At 38.2% G+C, this 23,878-nt stretch overlaps 2 protein-coding genes across 2 annotated transcripts; one reads left to right on the forward strand and one right to left on the reverse strand.

The window, feature by feature from the left end:
* Window positions 1-3,857: 3,857 nt before the first annotated feature.
* Window positions 3,858-18,745, reverse strand: Cdc5 (cell division cycle protein 21). Its single transcript, XM_019050000.2, has 11 exons — window positions 18,533-18,745; window positions 16,781-17,208; window positions 15,717-16,161; window positions 14,187-14,489; window positions 10,913-11,084; window positions 10,009-10,127; window positions 8,390-8,557; window positions 7,014-7,121; window positions 5,944-6,117; window positions 5,255-5,383; window positions 3,858-4,105 (listed from the first exon to the last, which is right to left on the reverse strand). Exons 1-11 carry the CDS (start codon window positions 18,575-18,577, stop codon window positions 3,995-3,997), a joined length of 2,202 nt encoding a protein of 733 aa, XP_018905545.2. The 5' UTR covers window positions 18,578-18,745; the 3' UTR covers window positions 3,858-3,994.
* A 262-nt stretch (window positions 18,746-19,007) lies between these two features.
* LOC109036077 (histone H2A) lies at window positions 19,008-23,403 on the forward strand. Its single transcript, XM_019050001.2, has 3 exons — window positions 19,008-19,163; window positions 20,270-20,477; window positions 22,003-23,403. Exons 1-3 carry the CDS (start codon window positions 19,142-19,144, stop codon window positions 22,190-22,192), a joined length of 420 nt encoding a protein of 139 aa, XP_018905546.1. The 5' UTR covers window positions 19,008-19,141; the 3' UTR covers window positions 22,193-23,403.
* Window positions 23,404-23,878: the final 475 nt, after the last annotated feature.

Genomic DNA, 23,878 nt, shown 5'->3' on the forward strand with positions numbered 1-23,878 from the left:
GTTAACTGAATCCGGGACTTTTTCTCATGCGTAGCCGCTATATAAAAAAAAAAACCGCAAAAAAAGGCCTTTTTAGGCCATTTTTTTCAAAATGGCGGAAAATGCTCACCAGATACGCGGTAGGAAACTTCAGATTTGGATTTAGCGACCCAAAAAACATAAAGTAAGCCAAAAACATCGCTGTGTACCCAAAATTCCAGGTAGACTTACCAGGCGCCTGGACTATTATGTTGATTGTTAAATTCAGTCGATATTACTCTGTTATATTTCTTCCTGCGCTTGTTTATTTTTAATCCTTCTAAAATATTATCTATTCACGAAATACAAGCCTACCTTGAGCACACTTAAACTTTACGGTCAACACTGCAACAGTGGTAAAGGAACACGGACAAGGCCGCAAGCGTGGAGGCTGATTTAATATCAATCTTAAATCGCATTGGTAAGGCGCAATGATACAACTATACGTACTCTCCGGAACGCGTGAGGTATCACGCCACATTTGAAGGCGTTTTCGAAACTGCCAACTTTCCAAATCAGGATACTTGCGTGTGCGTCGCATAGATAGGCGTCAACCAAAACTGGCCGGCAAATATTTAGCACTTTTGCAGCCCTTCTTCAGTACATGTACTAAAAATTCAGTTTCCTCAAAAGCAAGAAAAAATGCAGTACTTTTTCGATGCCTTTATGTTCATTGTTAAATTGAGTCGATATTTTTTAGTTATATTTCTTCTTGCGCATGTTTATTTTTAATCCTTCTAAAATATTATCTTTTCAGGAAATACAAGCCTACCTTGAGCACTAACTTTACGGTCAAAACTGCAACAGCGGTAAAGGAACTCTGACAAGGCCGCAGCGTGGAGGCTGATTTAATATCAATCTTAAATCGCATTGCTAAGGCGCAATGATACAACTATACGTACTCTCCGGAACGCGTGAGGTATCACGCCACATTTGAAGGCGTTTCGAAACTGCCGACTTTCCAAATCTGGATACTTGCGTGTGCGTCGCATAGATAGGCGTCAACAAAAATTGGCCGGCAAATTTTAAGCAATTTTGCACCCCTTCTTCAGTACATGTACTAAAAACTCAGTTCCTCAAACGCAGAAAAAATGCAGTACTTTTTCGATGCCTTTATAGTCCAGGCGCCTGGTAGCTAAAAATGAGGCTACCTGGAATTTCGGGTACACAGCGATTTTTTTGGCTTACTTTATGTTTTTTGGGTCGCTGAATCCGAATCTGAAGTTTCCTACCGCGTATCTGGTGAGCATTTTCCGCCATTTTGAAAAAATAGCCTAAAAAGGCCTTTTTTTGCGGTTTTTTTTTTATATAGCGGCTACGCATGAGAAAAAGTCCCGGATTTAGTTAATGTTTTGAATAGCTGACATAATTTGGAAGAATATGGTATAAAATTATGCTAGGTTTGCTAAAAAATTGAGGAAGATATAGCATCTTGAACATCGCGCCCATTCACGTTTTCGCGGCGCAACCGTCAACGCGCGATCCGGCTCGCCGCGGTCAGCCAAGTTCTGAAGCGTTCCAAAGTTCGGAGATCCGAGGTTCCTCAATTTTTGAGCAAACCTAGCATATTCATATACCATTTTCTTCCAAATTATGTCAGCTATTCAAAACGTTAACTGAATCCGGGACTTTTTCTCATGCGTAGCCGCTATATAAAAAAAAAAAAAAAAAACGAAAAAAAAAAGGCCTTTTTAGGCCATTTTTTCAAAATGGCGGAAAATGCTCACCAGATACGCGGTAGGAAACTTCAGATTTGGATTTAGCGACCCAAAAAACATAAGTAAGCCAAAAACATCGCTGTGTACCCAAAATTCCAGGTAGACTTACCAGGCGCCTGGACTAAGGCATCCTTCGAAAGTACGGAGCTTTCCTCGCAAAATAAATCAAGATACCACGGCCCAAAAAGAGAGCGTTAGTCCAAAAACTCACTATAAGTCCTAGCATCCGTAATTAGTGAAGTTTAGCATACACTTTATCGCCAGGCTGTTGCTTAATCGCCATCGGCTATAAAAGGCTATAAGAAATTGTGTTGCCGTCTATAGAAGCTATTGGAAATCTTACAGCCGGCTGTAGGTCTAAGGTATTTTGAAACACAGATTCTAGGTACTGCCAATTTTTACCAGGGAAAGTATGACAGGAAGTCTGCAGCGTCGCAAACGGAGGATACTTACGTTTTTTCGCACTTTAGCCATCGATGTTCTTCATTCTCCTCAATGTGACCAGATCCTCTTCGTTCGAGGTAATAACGTCCATTCCTGCAAAGAGAATCTATCCGCCATGAAAAAGCCAAGGTCGTTTTCAGAGTCAGCAGCAAAAATAGTTAGGAATACTCCTGTATCATGGACGAGAAGACTTTACATAATGTCTCTTTGATACCGAAGTTTTTCCGGTTATACTTCAGAATCCTTTTAATTTCCCCATGCCAATTTTATCCGGTCGGTAGCGTCTAACAAGGTGAATGAACGATTTTTTCGGATGTCTGATAGAGTTATAACTTTACGTGAATATTTTCTGCTGGAGCATGAAATGACCGTGGCTTTTTTCATCGTGAATAGCGAATACGCAATTTGATTTCCGGAAGTTAAAATAATTGCTCATGGTGGAGGCAAGTTCTCATTGAAGGCGCAATTTTGCGGCGCGGCGCTTCAACGAGATTGCTCGGCTACAGATCCCCGGACTCAAAACTCCTTCAGTTCACCGGCTATGCAATTTGATCTCCGGGAAGTTAAAATAGTTGCTTACAGTCGAAGCATACTTTCGGCGAAGGCGCATTTTGTAGCGTCCCCCATGAGACTAGTAAGTCGCAGAGTCCCAGACTCAAAATTCCTTCAATTCATCGGGTATGCAAATTGATCTCCGGGAAGTTAAAATAGTTGCTCACAGTCGAAGTGTATTTTCGGTGAAGGCGCAATTTTATGGCGTTCTCAATGAGATTGGTAAGTCACAGGGTCCCAGACTCAGAATTCCTTCAATTCATGGGGTACTCAATTTGAGCTCTAAAGGGTTAAAATAGTTGCTAGAAAGGAGGCAAACTACCACTATGGGGCACCTAACCTATGGTCCAGAACTCGAAAGAAGAAATAAGTTAGTTAATGGCTGAAAGGTCATGGAAGAACATTGTCGTACGTTTTTTAAGTCGCTGATTTTAAATTTGATGTAAAATTGCCCAAATTCTAAACACCCTAACCAATTAAAGGTGGCATTTTCAAATGATCGAGGAAATTAAATTATCAGTCAAGTCATAAGTGGATAAAATAGGTGAAAAAGTATCAGTGTTCATATTTGATACCTGTATTACACACTAATAACTGCTTGAGAAGAAATAATTAATGTTAATCTTTTCCTCGGCGTGTATGGAAGGGGGGGGGGGGGACGAGTCGCAGAAAACATAATCAAATAGCAGCAAGCTGCATTTCTCTTGATTATTGACAGTTGTCTTTCCCTAGATAAAAGCCGAAGTTAATGGGAAAATTTTGAAATTTTTCATCCGATTTTAGAGATATTTTTGTTTGCACTTCAATCTAAAAATTAAATAAAGTCAAGGAAGATTATGCATAGTTTTCCTCTAAAATAAATGCTTCATCAATATATGTTTGGCAACATTTGAATGTTCACGTGGTTTTCATCTTTAATTCGACAGCATGGGTCAGTTTTCTATTTTAAAAAATGAAGTGCAAATGATGGAAAATTTTCAGCTCTGTCAATTGAAATCTAAGTCCTCATAAAAGTATGGACTTGAATATTTTTCACGTTCATTCTTTTCTGAACATTCTGAACAACTCTATAGACGAGAAGGAAAAAGGGCTAGGAAAAATCTAGAGACTAAAAGCAAAACATAATTTGCTAGAAACAAACTTATGATTTATTGATGAAATGCAAATGATTCTTTGGAAGGCTATTGTACATATTTACAATAATTTTTACAGGTCGTGCTCTACAAAATTACATTTGAATAAGAATTCGTCGGTTGTGAAGTTTAGGCTTTTTGTTTCTGTTTGATGTCCTCGATGATTGCCTGCAGCTCTCCATACTTAGCCTGAAGAGATTTTTCTCTTTGCTGCTGTCGATTTACATCCTCTGTCAGAGACTGAAAAAGAGAACAAATACTTCAATAAATGAAGCAACACAAACCGAAACTTATGAAAATTAATTTTAGAAAAGGCATTTTGCCTTGAAACCCTTTCCCTTTTTTTTCCATGGAATATTTAATCCATTCACTCACAGACTCATCGTCACAGCACTCACAGCGCTGCACCAGAACTGAAAGGGACGGAGATTCTATGCCTCAGTTTCATTTTTTCTGTACTTTTCTAAAAGATGGTGTGCATCATTTATCAGCATGAAAATGAGCAGCAGGACAGATCATACCCACCAACTACTTAGCAAAATCGGTCTTTACTCTCTTGACACAGTTTAGTTTGAACAGACCTAAAATCGTTTCGATCTCTAATTTCCATGATAATGATGGTATTAAATAAGCGAACTGAAAGCTACTGCAACTATGGGAGTTTGCTACTGTTTCCAGTTAAAGTGTGTCACAACCATTGACTAGAATTTTGATCATGGCTCAAATAGTATTAGGATTATGTACAGGTATTCAAAGTTTGTGATTTTGGCCTGATTTTCACCATACTGTTTGCTAATTCTATGGACGTCCGCATATGCCACTAAATTTTAAGTAAATAAGTTAACAGAATGAATATAAATTTTTGCCTTACTGTAGGAGTAAAGATTTTTTAAAATTGATTAATTTATTTCATTCTATCAAGAATAACAGGTTGCTCTTGGAGAGAAATGAAGTAAACCTTTCTGAGAAAAATTTCTTCAATGAAGGATTTAAAAAAAATTAGTTGAAATGTCACTCCATGACCAAATTGCAAAATCATGTACCTCCATTGCAGTGTTCCAAATGTCTGCTCCTACTGTATTTTTTTGAAGAGAAACAAACAAACTTCAAAGCTAGACTTTTACACAAAATATTTTGCTTACAGCGGGGCAAATTCAGGAAAGTTTACTTGAAATTACGATGACTAGTTTTCTAGGGAAAAAAGAGGAGTATGACAGGAAGCAACATAGCAAACGCAGATACGAGGTTTCACAATTTGGCCATCAAACTGTTTCAACAAATCCTGCCATCCTATCTTTGAAATAAAATATTCTGAGAATCATAAGTAAATGATACTACCGCGCCATAAGACTTAGCTTTAAATCTATTTGTAATGCAGAAAACACTTACCTCTAATCTACGTGGGATTGCTGCAGCTTCTTGCTTGAGCAGGAACTTGAAAGTTGATAATTCAATGCGGGCTCGCTCAGCTTCTTCGTTCAAGTCGTGGATTTGCTTCATTAAAGCTGAGGCTCTTGTCTGAAAAAATTACGCTGAGTTATACATTTATCCTTTCTGGGATGGTGTACAAGTTAAAAAAATAATTTGCGAAACAGGGGCATTTTTTTTGTCGAGTACAATACATTGTGACACTTTATAGTGTCATAAGAGTTAAATACTTGGAGAGAAAATGTGAAGAAGTCCTTGAACCCATTAAACAGATTCTCTAATTCCCCTGAAAGTTTCATTTAAAAAAAGTAAATCTCAGAGAGAGCGACAATGAAAAATAGATTACGGACTTTACAAATTTTGGATATACATTTTGAGAAGCTATTTTAAAATTCAATTTCCTCATTAAATAGTGATCTCTAATAAAATGTAATAGCATTTATGTGTTTATTATAACATGGAGTTGGTGAAAGTAATGTCATCTGAAATATTTGTAAAACAATTTTAAAAGTTATGTACTTCCATTTTATGAAGTCTTGAACATCAAATTGTTCGTTTTATTCAACATTTTCTCCAATAAAGAAGTATTTTCAATCAGAAAGAATAACTTTCAAAGGTCTTTTTGGTTGAGACAAATTTTGATAACTTACCTGATATCCTCCAAGTAGAATTTTAAGCTTTTTCTCCATTTTTGACGCCCGCCTAGCTTCTTTTGTCATGTGATTCCGATTCTGTTCTAGCCGCTTTTCAAGGGATTCTAACCTGTCTTTCTTACTTGCTAAATTTGCTCTCGTGTACCGCCCTTGATTCGGCAGATACAAGACCTAAAATTAGAAAAAAAAATTGTTGTGATCAGTTATTAAAAAAAACTTTGTGACTGGATAAGTTGGTATTTGTTTTGAAAGTTAGAATCGCTAAACTCAACTTCTCTTAGGTCTAATTAAGAATAAATGGATGGATTTAAATGAATCAATCTAACTACATCAGACATTGCCTAGTTTTTGCCTCCGTAGGGCACTCTTCTGGGCTATAGTTCTATAACTCAATTTTGCATTTTTGGGAACTCACAGCATATCCATGGTTAAAGTACAAAACGGCGTACCTCTGACTGCAAGGTTTTAAGTCTTTGCACAAGTTTAATTTTTTTAAAGGAAAACTAACAGACAGTTTCTTTTGAAATTTTCTTCATTTATCCTTAAAAAATGACACAAACTTGCAGGGAAGGCTTTCTTGGAAAAAGTAGAGTAAAAAATGCAATGAAGATTCTCAGTTTTTAGATTTAGCGATTGGTACATGCCTTTATTAGGGCTGTTCTATCGGTTGTTGGTAAGCTACCAAAGCAGTTCCGTTAAGAAAAAGTCACGATAAGAGCGCTCTTGCCAATAGCGATCAGAATTTTCGGGGCTGACGAAAATAAGCTGTTGCCATTTGTACATCTATTTCACGCGCCCCTGCGCCAGGCAATCTGATAAACCAACGCACGGGGCAACAATGCATTGAGTGCGAGCTCTCAAAAATCCGATAAGGCCAGCTGTCAACAATATCATCGCCACTGTCAATACTGTCCCCAGTTTCAATAAGAGGCGATATCGATAGATGCAAGAATTCGTTTGAACACCCCTAGCCTTGATGGCTAGTTGACAATCTGAAAGAATCCCCTCCGAAAGGGTCTCTGATCTGTTAGAGACTTGAATCATGGACAACAGGCAATAATTATTACCTGACTAAGACACTCTTCCCAGACTTGTGAGAATGCATCGATTGATAAATCTCCATGTCCCATTCCTTGTTTCACAACATTCATTTCTTCAGCTAGCAATTTTTTGGCCTGAAAAAGGAAAAATTTATTGTCAGAGCAGAAAACACATATATAATGACTCCTGAAAATTTGTCAACTATACAATTTTTTTTCTTTTTGGGGAAAAAATAAAATAATCATATTGTAAGAATATTTCATGATATTTTCAGGCCAAAACATAATTTAAGGGGTGAAAAACAGGTTATCAATTATTTTTTTTAAATTCAAGTTTATGGCGCAACGACAGGAAAAAACATACTGGGTGAAGACGGCTGGAAAAACATGAGAGTAATACATACTTTACATACCAACATGATCACCTTAATTATCATTGCCTTAAAATCATTATGAGTCCACGAGTTTCTATGTAATCTAATATAGACGGGGTTTTTACTCGTATTAGCAGGCACAAAAAAAGGAAATCATTTTTTCTCCAATCAAAAGACTTTTCATTGTTATTGCTTTTTTTTTGTCATGGGAACGGAGTTCCCCATGATATTACAATCGTTCCGTTGCTTTCGCTATGGGATTCCCTATACCTCTGCGACCTTGAGCGTTTCGCCCAGTCTCCGATTTTTGGTAGATTTTCCGATGTATCAAAAACCGTTGTATTTTTTAGCCAATCATGTCTCTACGTCAAGTTGTGTTGATTTCTAAAATTCACTTTCAGCGAGTTTTTTTCCACTTTGAGATGTCGTGTCTGACTGGTAAATCTGCGCAGAACCACGAAAATCCGTTTTTAGGCAAATTCTTTTTTTTGGGAGGTTTTCATTGGCTATTTTTCGCCATCAGTTTTCTGTTCGTTGGTGCAAAAGATCGCCTACCTCGTTGCTCTTGAGAAGCCGCCATTATCCCACCTCAAATTTTAAACATAGATATAAAGAAATAATAACCATCGTACAAGGTGGACAATTGCTCTGGAGGACCCGTTACGGATATATGAGCCAAAATCAGAACTCGATTGATGGATTTAATCCATGAATACAGAAATATTGCCTCAGCTTACTGCCGCGATCGCAAATGCATGGTGTGATGAACCTTGTGACATATGACAGCATAGGTAAACAATGTCTCACAGAGTAATACGGTTAATCCGTTGTCTCTTAAGTGAACAGAAGTAGCCTTTTTTTTAAAAAAACAAATATGTAGTATGGTCACTGATGCTATTTTTCGGGGTCTCACAGGAAGGAGAATTTAGAATGCAGGGTCATTGATGACCCCTTAATTTGTTCGTAATTAGATATTTGAACAAAAATTAGAGAAAAAAGATGAAAAGTAAATTAAATTATCGGCCATACTTCTTCAATATCCTCTAGAGGAACTGGTTGATACGGATGTTGCTCTAGATAGGCAAGGTGTTGCGCTTGGGACACAACATTCGACTGCTTCTTTTCAGATGGAACAGGGTTTTGGAGGGCATCATAGTGCAGCATCGTAATCATCTCTCGTTTTATCAGTTCTTCTGCCTGTAAACAGTGAAAAAAATTGATGAGGAAAAGAGAAAGGAGAGGGAATTTTGAGACTACTCAGAGGCTCATATCTCAGTGTATCATATCTACACTACTTGGTTAGAGAAAAGACAGCGTGTAAATATTTAAAAGTTGCCAAATTGAATTTGATAAAATGCTCATTTTGCGGAGAATAGATGCATTAAGTGGTGACGTTACGGAGCGATATTGTTGGTTCAATATCTCGATAGTCGAAATGTGCCCCAACAAACAAACATAACCTCCAAAACGAAAATCGATGAAAGAATGCTAAAACTAGCCTAAAACTAAAACATTAATCCGTGGGACTGTCAAATTATGAAAGCTAGTCATTTTTCAAAACGTTTGAGACCACATTCACAAGAATTGATAATTTAATAAGCTCGCGACATAAAACTTAGTCTTCGGATGAACGTTGTGTTCGTTTGTTGGGGCACATTTCGACTTTCGAGGTATTGAAATTAAATCGAGATGTGACGTCCCACTAAATGCATGTATTATGAATATTTTCTCTTGAAACTTTTAGAAAATTTAGATTTGATCGCGAATAAAATTCTCTCAAAAATTTGGGGAAAAATATTTACAGATTTCTCTGAAATTGCATAAGTTTTCTTTTTTTTTTTTTTTTTTTGTGATGAGGGGAAAAATTCGCTACAGTGCCCCCATCATGAGGGTCGCCAAGACGCCCCTCATGAAAAGGGCCCACCGAATACCGGGACGGCAACGACCATCAGCCGGTGAAGAGCCGCCGAAGCGACTCCTAACCGACCCGACCGCTGTGAGATGGGAAGACCCGGTTATGTGGGGGTGAAGCACGCCGCTGTGTTCCGTACCCACTAAACGACCCCTCTAGGCCACACCCCGTGCAAGTGTGGCCCATCGGACGCTCTATCCTCCCGTCGGACGTCCCTAAGGCACTCTTCGAACGGCAGTCCCCGACCCCGGCCCCGGTTTAGCCGGCGCCCCTCAGGCCCCCCCACTTAAAGGGAGGGTCCCCCCATCCTCCGGAACCGATCTGCCGAAGCCATCATTGTACCCGGAGTCAAGGGCGTAGGAGGAGAGCCTAGGCCCAGCTTGCGCCAAACCCTGCGACAACCCCACGGCAGGGCTCTGGAGCCGAGAACTTGGAGGGCAGGGAGGGCAGACCAGCTACGTCTCGCTCAGCCCTCGAGGCACCCGATCTTATGCGGCCCCAGAAGGGGGCAGCCTACACATGACTCAGCTCCGCGGGTGCGTCGAACCCGATATCCCCAATTGGATAGCTTGCGGTAAAATTGCATAAGTTATGGGAGAAAATTTGGCGACATCTAAAGGCTCATGCAGCGTTCTTCCTAAGTACGGCAGTGCAGTGCAGAAAACTTAGATACAGTAGCACTTATTCAGCATTTGATCTTGGATTCTGACTATCTTACAAATATCGAAATACTAACCTTCTGTAGGTCCGTTAAGGGAGGTTCAACATTTTGAGGTCTCAGAACAATGTTGACGTCCGGCGGTCTTGGAAGACTCCTTTGTATTACTTGAGATCTACTTTTTAGCTCTAGCTCTCCTGCAAAGAGGAAGGAAAAGAAAATGAGTAATGTTTTTGACACCATCAGTAGAACCAGAAATAGAAATTTAAGGCTTTTAATGATTGTTACATTTTGTCCTCAGTGCTGATTCAGAAATTCAATGCTCATTAAGTCCCAAATAAAATTATTCCAACTGTAATAGCATAGATTTTTAAAATTTCCCATAGCCATGACTCGGTATTTGAAATTTCTCAGATAGTAAAGGAAAACATGCTCTATGATGGGTTTGTTACTTTGAAACATACTTGAACGATTGAGATTCTGATTTTTTATTCATTTAATTACTCTTGCAATGAATTCATCTGTGATCTAGGATTTGAGATTGGTGTTATTCATGTCAATTGCTCAAGTCCAAAAATACGTAACTCCGCTTGCAACGCTGCAAAGCGCCTCTCATGTTTTATCCTCTAACTAAACCAATTAACTTTTCTCTTTGATATTTTCAGAAAATTTCCTTTATTTAAGGATATGTACAGAAAATTTCAAGGAGATATTAATGAGGCTTTTTCCTCAAAGACTGTCACATATCGATGGCTTAGGTGAAAAAAAAAAGGATTTCTAAATGCGCCGATTGAAAATAACCAAGTACATTTCATTCGTTCTTCATAGAAAATAATGTAATATGTAAAAACTTTAAAGAGAAGCTGTTGCTTAGTTTCCTTAAAAAAATGAAGACAGACTTGCTACATGGCGATTGGAGATACACATTTTATAACTTTTGCATTCAACACAATTTTTAAGAAGAGGGTAAGTTTGGACGCACTTTGTAATTGCATGGTGGCCAAGGCTTTGGCGTCAATGTCTGCTTGATCTTCAACGTTTTCTTCATTTTCCGCTGGGGTTTCTCCGCTTTCTTCGTCCTCTGGTACAACGATTTCATAGTCATTTAAAGGTGCTGGTAGAGTGCTCAAACTGGCTTTCAACTGCTCTTTCACCTGCAAAATGTAAGAAAATATTTGAGAGGAACTTGAAAATAAATTGATGATGAAGCTGTACAATTGAGGAATTTATTCATCCCTGAGGGAATATTGATGGCTAAAATGGGAAACAGCATATCTCCCTTACAGACATTGCAGACTTCCTGTCAGACTTCGTGTTTCCTTTAAAAAAATAGTTTGCATGATTTCTCTAAAAATTCCTTGATTTTTCTACTATGTTAGCAGCAGCATATAATGTGTATAAATAGGGAATTTGCAGGTGTCTGAAATTTGATGAGTTTCGTGTTTAAGTGGAAACTACTGAGTGAACTGAACACTAGGATACCCTTGGTTCATGAATCGAACAATTATTGCAGAAGATATGACAAAATGATCTAATCTGTAAAAATACATGTGTTTAAATGGGAAATGCCGCCAGATGACGTCACTAGGCAGTGCATTTTCTCTTTTTTGAATCTATTTTTATACTATTTCCCACATCAGAAAAAAATTATAAAAAATACTGTAAAATCAGCTCTTTAACCCATTGACTTATGATTTAATTTAACCCTGCCGGGCCAGAAAGTACGATTTAATTTGGCGAAAATCAGCAACTTTGAACACTTCAAAATAATCCAGAAATTATTTCTCAAAGGGTGAAAATTGACAAAATAAGCATTCACAATACAACGTTTGAGAATAATGGTGAAAACTTTGAACACAATGATTTTTATATGTGGTTTATAGCTGTCAAAATCGCAAAATCAGGGAAAATCAGAAAATTTTGAGGTTATTTCAAGTGCAAACGCACAGTAATATGAAAATACCGTAACAAAACAAGAAATTACCGTACACAATAAGTCATAGGGAGGCCACACTTACTCATATAAACATTGATGAGAACGCAATCTACCGGAGAATTGCCGAAGTAACGCAAACAATCAGCGGACGGCTCTGAGCCGTCATTTTAGAGCTGGCCCAGCGCTGCGATGACGGCTGGGAGCCGTCATTTTAAGTCAATGGGTTAAGCACTTTCAGATGAAGCAATAAAAAATTTGCATGCAAACTCTCCATTTCAAGCTATAAGGTTGGCTTATTTGAAAAAATAACACAAAAGCGGAAATTTTGAAGCATCACAATGGAAATATGTGGTTTTACACTTTTGCCATCAATATAGAATTTGGATGGATTAAACCAGAAACAGCATAACTACAACAGACGTTTAATCTTTTGGACTGATACTAAGTTTTACTAGAAACTTGATATTTTATGAGTTTAAGTAAAATCCACAGAAAGTTTCAAGGTGCTGTGTTAGTCAGTTTGTTTGATTTCTTCAGGGATTAGGTAAGGCGAAATGCAGTTAGACTCATTTTAATAATTTGTATAGGGTAAAAAGTGTAGGTTGCAAAATGTAATAATTTTGAGGCTCACCACCTCCAAAAATCTTTTTATGATGTTCTTGCGGTATCAGATGAATGCCTTGGTGCAAATTATTATTCATAACCATTTTAGAGACTTTGCATACTTAGGGGTGATATTTTGTGACTGAAATAGAACTAAGGTGAGTATTCAAATGTAAATTGGAATTACTTTTTTACTTGCTTTTTTTCTTAGACACAATTTGTCACTAATTAGGGTAGGTGGGGGTAAAAGGCCGCACGGGGAAAAAGGCCGCACCGGACTTTTTTCCCGAAATTTTTTTAGGTTGGCACCGGGACCGTGTCAGTTATGTTGGTAGTGGTGGTGCTGTTGTGTTGACGAAGTTTCGGACCGAACGGACGCGTTCCCTCGAAAATATGAGGAGAGTTGATTTTTCGTGAAAAAAAATCGATTTTTCCAGTTTTATTTTGGTCAATTTCAAGTTTTATAATTGATAGAAAAATTCGGACGAGCTGCAGTTCGAACAATGATAAGGATGGTTTAAATATCCCCTCGTCACTTTTCAGCTAATGGCCTTGTCTTAGAATTTTGAGGTTATGGTTACCTACGTCATCAAATGGGGCAAAAAGCCGCAGGTCCAATGGGGCAAAAGGCCGCATGCGGTCTTCACTAAAATAGCACTATAGTCTGTCCCAGATACGAAGAGCCCTGGAAAATCAGAGTAATTAGCACTATTTGGCGGGTTGGGGTGCCTCGACCCTCGTCACCTGTCATCTCGTCGCCTCTCACATGCGTCGCACAGAGGGTCGCAAGCCACCTTGAGGCAACGCATACTCCCTTCCGCATCTCCAGACCAGGATAGGCGATGCACGAGGCCGGTTTTCCCCGGGACCCAGGAGCGGATTCCCGACGCAAGGCGCCGCCGCGCCGCGGAGCTCGTAACCAGCCCTCTGTGCGGTGCGGGGTTGGCTCGGTGATTAGACGGGTATCAATAGAACGAACGATACCTTGCTTCTACATCGTGCAAATTATTCCGATTTTCCAGGGCTCTTCGTATCTGGGACAGACTATAATACTTAATCTATCAACTAATATTACCAATACTAAATCTTTTACTACATATTTTACTAAATATTATTGATAATTACCAAAGATCCTAAAATTTAGGGTAGGTGGAGGCAAAAGGTCACACTTTTCCGTTGCGGCCGTCTGTCAGCCGCCGTATCGCATGGAAATTCTGGAAATGTGGTAAAATATCAACTATAGACCCTTAGGCATGAAATGGCACACTTTCCAGAATTTTGAATGCATTTTCGAAATTTTTACGAATTTTTCCGGAAGTGCGGCCTCTTTCCCCATTTTTGGGGCAAAAGGCCGCACTAACGAAATTTTTGAAAAAAATTCATAAAAAATTCGAAAATGCTTTTAAAATTCTGGAAAGTGTGCCATTTTGTGCCTAAGGGTATTTAGCACATATTTTACCACATTCCAGAAATTTTCACGCGATACGGCGGCCTACAGACGGCCGAAACGGAAAAATGCGGCCTTTTACCCCCACCTACCCTACAACTTTTAAAAATTTTAAATGTATTCCATCTGATGATGCAAAATGCCCCTTTTCCACAAAACTTCCTTTAAAATTTCAGACTGAAATGGGTATGAAAGTAGCGTTCCTTGAAAATAAAGCATTTTTCTCTATCCAAGCTGCAAACCCCAAAAAAAGACAGCTTTAATACACACCTGAGTCTCGAATGTTTCTTCTGGATTGATGTTCAATTTGTCTCTGACTGGAGTGGGAGTGGCATATTGGCCTTTCCCTCGCATGCTCTGTGGCGTGTTTGTTAAAGATAGAATATTCTGCGCTTCCTGAAGCACCCTGTCACTTGCTGGTGCTGAGGTAAGTGGTGTTCGCAGTGGGGTCTGGGAGCCCCGTATTGTCGCTGGCGTCAGCGAGTAATCCTCCAGAAGTGAATCGGAAACAGTGTTGCCACCTTCCGCAACTGCTTCCCTCGCAACTTCACTTGCCCTTCCCAACTTGACAACCTGAAATTTTAAAAAAAGCAAATTAAGTTTTGATGATTTTTATCGACATTCAGAGAACTTTCAAATGTTTTCAAGTATCCACACTGTGAAATGAACTACATTTTGCAATTGGAGACTACAATTTCTGGTTCATGTGTGAAAACACTTACGTGCATAGGGAAACTATTAGTGCATACGCATACATTGTTTCTAACTGAGCCAGAAGTTGTGGTTCCTAATTACAAAATAATAGCCAATTTATGGTCCTTAATATTAAACATTTTGCACAGAATAAGATCCATGCATTTGTGCAAATCATTTTAAACAAAAACTTTGAAAAGGAAACATGAAACGAAAAGTATTAGTCCATATCTTGTTTTTGTCTATTGCCTTAATGAGGGGTAACACAAATGAGGGATGTATTCAAATAGTAGAACATCAAATAAAAAATAAAATTTGTATCTTAGTGTAGACATTTCCCCCCCCCCCCCCATTTTTCTTTTTTTTTTCTTTTCATTCTTTTCTATCTTTTTTTCTATTGGAAGAATTTTAAATTTAATATTTCAAATAACAAGTAGCTCCCGCTACCTGCTGGGGGGGGGGGGGGTTTAAAACTCCCCTCTAATTATTATGTACCATCTTCAGGCTTTGAATATTCACAATAATGAGTATTTCATTCAAAATCATGCCAACATCATTAATTTCTTAACGTTTACACTCTGGTCGCAAACAGGCAGGAAATCTGAATTCTAACACCACGTAAAATAGGCGAGAGAGTTCAGATACATTATGGTCTGAACTTATAATATAATTTCTAGGCATTCTTTCCTACATTGACTTCTATACGGTGTAGAAAATTTCTGAGTTCCTTCACCTAAAATTATCATCGGGGACTAAGCCTGAAAGTGTGGACAGTTTTTAGCCTCCAACGAAACCTAGAGTCTATACAGCTTCGCTGCACTACCACAAAAAAAATGTTATTACATTTCAAGGTTATAACATTGACTCAAACTATTCAATTTTTTACTGAAACATGACCACCAAATTTCTGTCCAAAATTCAGTTGATTTTTGAGAGGAAGGGTCGGTGGAATTTTCAGTTAGAATTTTGCCAAGAATTTTCTAGTAAAAATACAATTTTTTAGTAGAGTTTCCACAATGTTAAAAGGCAGTTACATTCTTCTCTAAGGGAAACGACAGTTTGCCTTTTGCTCTGACAAAACCACCCAAAACTATTGAACAAATTTACCTGTTGGAGCTCTTGATCTGAAATTTGAGGCTCTGGTAATACAAGTTTACTCCTCTTGCGAATTGGCTCTTGATTTTGTAACATGCCGTATGGTACATCATTTTCTTTGCGTTCTTTGAGCTTCTGTTTGTCCCGCTTCCTTTCTCGCTCTTCACGCTCACTGCGCTGCTCTCCGTCTAGATCTTGCTGACGCAGTCGAGAAAAATCAGGAGCCAAAGGATCGATGACTTCATTGGATGTGTCGTAAAAACCTGCAGCAGGGCGCATTTCAAAGGGAATCTCTGCATTGTAGTCGACTCCTCGTTTGCGTTTGTGTCGAGGAGCGAGATCAATTCCTGCAGCCCGCAACTCCCTTCGCTTTTGCACTGCTGCCAATCGTCTGGCTTCTTCCAACTGCTTCTCTCGAGCTTTGCGCTTGGCTTTTTTGCCTTGTGTGTTTGCCAACCTTGAAAGGAAAAAATTGCATTTAGTAAAAATGAGATCAGCATCATTCAGGATGTTTAATCTATGTATATTTCACTAATTGATAGTTTTCCATATCTTATTGTGCGTTTTGCTAATAGAGTTTCCTTGATTCAATATTGCATGACTGGAAAGCTTAAAAATGCTTGTGAGGGTGTGTATCTTGAGGATCAAAATGCCTCTTTGTTTTAAGTATCATGAGAATAATTCTGTTCAAAGGCAGTACATGGCTGATTGTTGAAATGGAAAGACAAAGCGATAGACAAAGAAGACATAGGGAGTATGGAGCCATCCTATTGATTGGAATAGTAGGTTCCTGTAAAATAAGGGAGAAAATGATGGACTAACTATAGGGTCTCTTGTGGGTTGTCATTAGTTGGTCTATTATCTACCTTCTTTGTTCACTGCAACCATCCACTACCACCATTAGGATCCCTCCATATCTTTTTTGTCTTCTTTGTCTACAGCTTCGTCTATCACTTTCAACAATCAGCCAGAAATTCAACCCCTGAATTTGCCTCATTGTTATTTTCACACTTTGTTTTCCTGCAGTACTTTTTAGGGATATTTTCAACCAATAAGGCAAAATAATCGATACATACCTAGCTCGGGCCTCAGACAACATTTCAAGCTCATCCTCGTCCATGTCTTTTGGATCCGGACGAGCCGGTTTGGTTTCCGGATTCGGATCGATTTCTCCCGGTTTCAGCTTCCGAGGGTCGTCCACCATGTCTTCTCCTTCCTCTTTCTTTTGAGCCTGGTCCAAGAGATACTCGTAGCGCTCTAGACATTGAGCGGCGGTCCTTCCTATGATGGGTGAAATTGTGCGCCACTGGGTTGGCATGAGTTTGGCAAGATGGAGGAGTTTTTCGTCTTCCTCCCTGCTCCATTCTGTTTTTTTGATACTCGGGTCCAGCCACTCAAACCAACGAGCTTTGCACTGTTTTGCTGATTTGCGATGGAGAAGAGATGCTATTCTGGACCACTGGTTTTTGCCATATTTCATGACCGCGGCTTTGAGGATTTCATCCTAAGACGGAGAAAAGCATCAAATAAATTTGTGAGTAGGTAGGCGATAAAAAATATGACATTTATCTTACCCTAAACTAGATTATTTTAGATCACGTTTCAGTGTTACTTTAATATTTTTGTGAATGGGCAAAAAAGAGCATGAGATCTGATTTACCCAAAATTAGATTATTTTGGCCAACGTACTTATTGGGTCTAACTTAATTTGGATATATCCACTACACTTAGAATTTCTATCCTTTGAAACTTGGATTGAGAGAAAAAAATACAAATTGAGAGTAAAACCAAAATCTTCTTAGGTGCAGCAAGAATGGAGATGTTGCATGTGTGAGGAATTTGCGATTTACTGTTGATTCTGATGTAAAAGTTTGCGAGAAACGTAATAGTGCCACTGGTTTTCTTTGATATCATCTTCCAAGATCAAAAAAAGCTCTCAAGTTGAGGCAAAAAAGGAGGGGATCATGCTATCCCGAGAGTCCACCTCTACATCAAAACGAACTCTCCATGCAAAGATAGGGTGCAAATGTACATTGACAGTACTGCCACTTTACTTGGAGACTCTAAAACTGAAAACACGGCATCACCACTAATGCATTTGCTCCCTATCTTTGCATAGAGAGTTGGTCTTAATATAGAGGTGGATTCTCAGGATAGCGTGGGATATCCCCTCCATATAGGCTTCAACTTGAGAGCAATTTTAACGCTTGGGAGTTGAATTCAGAGAAAACCAGTGGCACCATCATGTTTCTCGCAAACTTTTACATGAGATGTGTAGTCAAATCGCAAATTCCTCACACATGCAACATCTCCATTAGATGATGAAGTTTTATGACCACTTAACATGTGGTGGCGATAGGTGTATGAAAATCTCAGCGTGAAATCTGTACCCTCTGCTTCTTGCAAGTCTCTGAAATGGCAGCTCATATTGTTAAGCAACAACCATTGGTTAAATGCCTTGAAATGATTCAGACAAATCTACTTGCAAAGCCCGATCCACACAAAAGGAGTACTGCGACACAACACCAGGAAATTTAGAAGTTGGGAAAAAATTTCCCATCAGTAATTAGTGTCCTTTAAGGATGCACCGAAACTTGCTCTAGCTCGGTTAAAATTAGTGGTGCAATACTTCTACCGTGTGGATTGGATCTGAACAGTGCGGGAACATGTCGCCAAGCTGTCCTTGAGGGTCTCAGTGAGAGCCACAATTGCGACTCATATGCAAAGTACTGCGATAGTGCTTTAAAAGCTTCTGTATGTGCTAATCCATAGAAAATATAGAGCTCTGTGTCAAAGCTACTGTAAGAAATTCAACCGTAAGTACAAACCTCGGTGTTTCTCCAAACACCCCCTTTGATCATAATCCGCGGCATCTTGGTAAGATTAAAACTTCACAGTCACGACGAAAAAAATGAAAAGCACTTGAAACAACTTGGATTCATGCAAATTTTAAGAAACTATCATAAATAAATTAAAAAAGCTACGTTTGGAGACGATTCTCCTGTAACCATGGATGCTAACCTCACTTTTTTGTTATTGATTTGTGGTTAGCGACGAAACTGTTGACTGATTAATCAATTTTCCAACTTAATTTTCTAAATTTTCTAACTAACAATTCGGGAATCAACTAAAAATTTTAGGTGCATTATGACTCCTTTCAATTACGGGAGCTAGAAAATGTTTTATGTCATTCATTTAATATGCTTTTCATTCATTTTAATGTCATTATGACGTTAAAATATTTTACAAAAAAATCAAGAAAGTAAATTATTTTTTTTTCGTGGTGGTAACTGTAGCCCATTCGTTTTTTGCGCGGCAATCGGGCCATTTTCTTTTCTTTCTCGTTTGGCGGCCTGTCTCAGAGATTCACGCGGATTTTCCAGCAATTTCAGCAACTTTTCATCAATTCGTTTTCGTTTATTTAATCTCGACTAATCATGTCTGGCCGTGGAAAAGGAGGTAAGCATCTTTTTTTCTGTTATCACCAACAATTATGACACCGATCGCAATTTTCCTCGAGGTCCTTCCACGCCTTTTATCTCCACTCCAATTTTGCTATCTCCTCATCGTGATTCTTGCACTAATCGAATGGAATCCTACTTTGAATTCGTTGTTCGTCAAATTTCTCTTTTCATCCTCATTACGCATAACTTATATCAATCTAAATCCCAAACGCAACAAGCTATAGCAATCAGATATTCTGAAAGGTCCGATTGTAACTTGCTCCAACTCCCATATCTTATCATCATGACAACTAGATTTCAGCATGACTGCACATTTTATTTCCGTTATTTTCTTTTACCTCCAATGTCGAATCTGAAAGCTTGCTCAATTCATTATAAATGTTGCCTTTTATTATACATAATTTTACTCTCATAGCAACAGCCGTATATAAGCCATACCTTTGACCAGTTCTTTTCTTGAAACGATGCGAAGAAGCGAAGGCCAATTCCTCTGTCATGAGGGGTTCTTCATTGCAAATTTTTCGAGCGCCAATACTTTCAATTGCTGTTTTAAGTGGCACACAATTTTCAGAGTATCAGAATGTTGAATGTATTAGCCTTTCTCAGTTTCCTAGGAATTATTTTAGTCGCGCCCACATCATTTACTAAACCTTTACTTAGTTCTATTGGAATTATGTCACCCAAATCAAAATTGTATCCACTCCACTGTCAATTGATTTATTAGTATTCACCTTTGTTGCATGAATACAGCGACATTGCACTTGAGACGGATGGTAGCAGGTAGGGACATTGGTATGTGGCAGTGACCTGTACTTAACTTGATTCACCCATATGAATTTTCCAGAAGGACAATTTTAAAATAGATTTCGTTAATGAGATCATTTTTACAATTATCTGTGTTCAATGAGCGCTTATCGAGTAATTGATATGAATCGATAAAGTAAAACCAAGAACACAAAATTTTACTAAGTATCATTGAAATCCAGTGTGGTATTTTTTAGTATGGAATGGGGAAAAAAAATCACCATTTACCCTGTACTTTTTTCTTTGTATTGAAGTTGGAATTTTTTCAAGCCGTTTTCTCCACTCTTACTCTTATAGGTAAATCTAAGACCAAAGCAAAGACGAGGTCTAGCAGAGCTGGACTGCAGTTCCCCGTTGGGCGTATCCACAGACTGCTAAGGAAAGGCAACTATGCTGAACGAGTTGGAGGAGGCGCACCAGTTTACCTGGCTGCTGTTCTTGAATATTTGACTGCTGAAGTTCTTGAATTAGCTGGAAATGCTGCCAGAGACAACAAAAAAACCAGGTATATATTACTTCTCATTGAATTACTTGGTTATTGTAATATGATTTGAGCCTCCGAAGTCCAGTAAGTAGTGCCATCTTGGAAAATCGATCTCAGACTTAAAAAAAATTTGGCATACTTACTTAATATGTGTGGACCAAGGTTGCTACTGCTAGGGAAAAATGTGGAAGCAGGAGCTTCCACCATCACTAATAACAGAAAGAAAAAATATCTGGAAATTTAATGTCATCAGGGAACTTGGTCCTGGATCAGGAAACGCTGAGTGCATCAAGCATTTTTTTAGCTACGTACACTTACTTAAGCCTGTGCAGAAAAAATACATTTGATTCAATTGTTGAACCCTTTGAGGCCTATGCAATATGCATGAGCAGGGGTGTCTGCAAGTCCAGAAATAGTACTGATTTTTTAAGGGCAGTCTGGAGGTCCTGAAAAAGTGCGGAAATTCCGCATGAAGGCCCAGAACTTTTTTCATCTTTTGGTCTTTTTTGTTGCAATTTCAGCGAGAAATTTAAACTGTTGAAATTTTTTGAATTTTGTCAAATGAAGGTACTAGAAAAGTACTGAACTTTTCTGTCAAGGAGTTATTGAATTTCTCGGGAATGTACTGTAAAAGTACTGATTTTTGGCCAGCCTGTTTTAGTAGACACCCTGATGAGATTAGTTGTGCAACGCACGCCCTGGCCCATGCAAAACTCTTTTTGCGGCTGCCGGCCAGAGGCTCCCCTCTGTCTCATTCTGTAATCGATGTATCAAATCATAAAGTGTACGTTTTCTGTCAGGAAGGATCTGAACTACAACTTTAGGCTACTGCTAATAGAATGCGGTGCCATCTGGAGAGAAAAAAAAAACCTAGGGCCCCAAGGGTTAGATCTGTTGGTTAACAAAATCCATCAGGTATCAATGTTCTCAGGCGAAAAATCAGAAAATTTCATTTTGAATATCAGGAAAGTCTAAATGAAACTTCAGTCGACCTTCAGAAAAAAGTCAGGAAAAAATTAATAAGTGACTTTTATTTGCTTTCCAGACCTTGTTTGTCGAACAACAAATGGTGCATGAATACTATTTCCAGTTATATCATCTTAGTCATCCTTTTTATTCCCAAGTTTACCTAACTTTATCAGAGAAATGGAGGAAATGTCAGGGAATTTAATTTCCTAATTCGTGTGGCAGAAGTTGTCCTTGTTCAATAGAAGTCATCGCTGAAATTTTAGGTAGCTCTTCGAACAATCCCAAGTACCTGAATTAATTTGCTTATTCATGGTCGATTCATTTTTCACTTTTCCTCTGTAAATAATAGAAAGTCTTCATCTCTGTTAAACTGGAGGCAACATCTCAGTTTTTCAAATCTTTTCTATGGAAAGAATGTTGTCTTTTTTTTTATGGCTGAATTTACTTTTTGTTTATAGATAGAAAGACTCATACGAAGTCACATTTTTATCCCCCCCCCCCCCCCCAAATCTCCAGACACTTCATTGTACATTTAATCTGAATCCAACGATTTCTAAATTGTATCGTTTTTTTTCAGGATCATCCCACGTCACCTGCAGCTTGCCATCCGTAACGACGAAGAATTGAACAAACTTCTCACTGGAGTTACCATTGCTGAGGGTGGTGTCCTGCCCAACATTCAGGCCATCCTCCTGCCGAAGAAAACCGGAACCACCTCTGGACCAGTCAAGAGCGGCAAATCAAAATCTCAGTCACAGGAATACTAATTTGGAAAACAGCATGCGGGATGCTGAATTTTGAAAGTGTCGACAATGGGTTATAATCCTCATTGAATCTTTGTATGATTTTTCTCTTATTTATTGACTTTCTAAACTGCACTGGATGCTTTTAGTATTGAAAAGTTATTCTCTTATTTTTTTATTATGTATTTATTTTATCAAGCATTTTAATAACTCATTGCCTTTTACTTAAAGAAAAATTTTTTTCTGCATTATAAAGCTCTCAAAAATCCTACGTATTCTAGTAATAATTGACTTCAAGTTACTTGATCCAATGTCTCATTGCTACAGGTTAGGAATCAAACAGATACTCCAGAATCGATTACTCAGTTGGATCTTGAGTTAGTTAGTCTTATAATTCACATCCATCTGTTGTTTTAATTCACCTCAGTAGTTTATTTTCTCAACTGCAACCTGTCAATCACTATCACCTGTATTGTTCTTTCATATTCCTGTAGTTGACTTAAAGTTTTAAACCAGAGCAGTATTAGTTTTATAAACGTTCAAAGAAAAAAACCTGGAAAGAATCGATAGAATGTCGAATTTTGTTCGCTCGCAATTTTGCATAACTTGGTTTCCGTGATCAAAATGCGCCATTCTTACAATTGTTGAGGGTTGCCAATCAAAATAAGAAAGAGCCATAAATCTTTTATCAACATAAATTGCGAACAGATCATCAAATAAATGTCTTGATATTCAGCTCGCGGTTCATGTTAGTCAAAACATAGAGGTGTCTCTTGGTTTTCATTAGTAACTCTTGATAGTTGCATCAATGAAACCCATTTTTTGATCGTAGAAACCAGGCTCTTGTCATTAAGGGATCATTAAAACATGTTCATGTCATGACTTGCCTATTGTCTTTTTAAAATCTCCCGTTACTTTCTTGTGTTTCCATTTTTTACCTAAAAATTAAGAAGTTTAATTTACTGCCGTGACAGCAGACTCAGAGACGCTTCATCACATTCTGTAATCCGACTGGTAATGCATTCCTGTTAAGTGTAAAAAAATTTTTTAGTCTAGTTAAATTCATGTAAGGATCTGTATCTCAAACTTTGAAATGTTATTCTTTTAATTACAAGTTTGAATACTCTCACTCAAATTTTCTTAAGGTTTTAACTTTTAAGCATTTCTAAGCGTTGTATACGCAAGTCTCAGGTGTTCTAACTTCTAAGTAATTAATAAAATTTTTTCATTAATAATTCTTCTATTTTGTCTGAAACTTCATCATCCAAGACTTATTTGTAGTATGGTAAAGATGTGGAAGAGTGAAAAAAACTGGTTGCTGCAGTAAATCAGGGTTTCCAGCAGTCCGTAAAACTTGGAAAGTCAGTGAATTCTTGGCAACCTCCTGTAAAGGTCAGAGAATTTTGTCATTAGTAAATATGTTCAACAACTTCAGCAGGGCCTATTAGAAAGGGAATGTACGTATAACTCCTGAGTACAATTTTCTACAATTTATTTAAAAGCGACAATTTCATCCACAGTTTAGCGAAAGTCACTGTAATTGAGGGAGTTGGAGGACAAGGCGCACAAGTGCAGTTTTTATATTTCGAGAAGTTAAAAGTTTCAAATTTACATGAAGATAGAAAAGTTTAAACTCACTTTTTGATGCTTTTTAAATTGGATTTTACCATTGAATTTACAGAATTTATTTCCATGCAAGTTTTATTTATA

The sequence above is a fragment of the Bemisia tabaci genome, chromosome 9, assembly GCF_918797505.1.
Source record: "Bemisia tabaci chromosome 9, PGI_BMITA_v3".
Classification (NCBI taxonomy): Eukaryota; Metazoa; Arthropoda; class Insecta; order Hemiptera; family Aleyrodidae; genus Bemisia; species Bemisia tabaci.

Coding starts and splice junctions, on each gene's coding strand:
- LOC109036077 (XM_019050001.2), top strand. CDS start 19,142: ATGTCTGGCCGTGGAAAAGGAG. Junction 19,164..20,269: donor GTCTGGCCGTGGAAAAGGAG/GTAAGCATCTTT, acceptor TTACTCTTATAG/GTAAATCTAAGACCAAAGCA. Junction 20,478..22,002: donor AGAGACAACAAAAAAACCAG/GTATATATTACT, acceptor GTTTTTTTTCAG/GATCATCCCACGTCACCTGC.
- Cdc5 (XM_019050000.2), bottom strand. CDS start 18,577: ATGCCGCGGATTATGATCAAAGGGGGTGTTTGGAGAAACACCGAG. Junction 10,128..10,912: donor GGCCACCATGCAATTACAAA/GTGCGTCCAAAC, acceptor TCCTCTTTGCAG/GAGAGCTAGAGCTAAAAAGT. Junction 4,106..5,254: donor CAATCCCACGTAGATTAGAG/GTAAGTGTTTTC, acceptor TCTCTTTTTCAG/TCTCTGACAGAGGATGTAAA.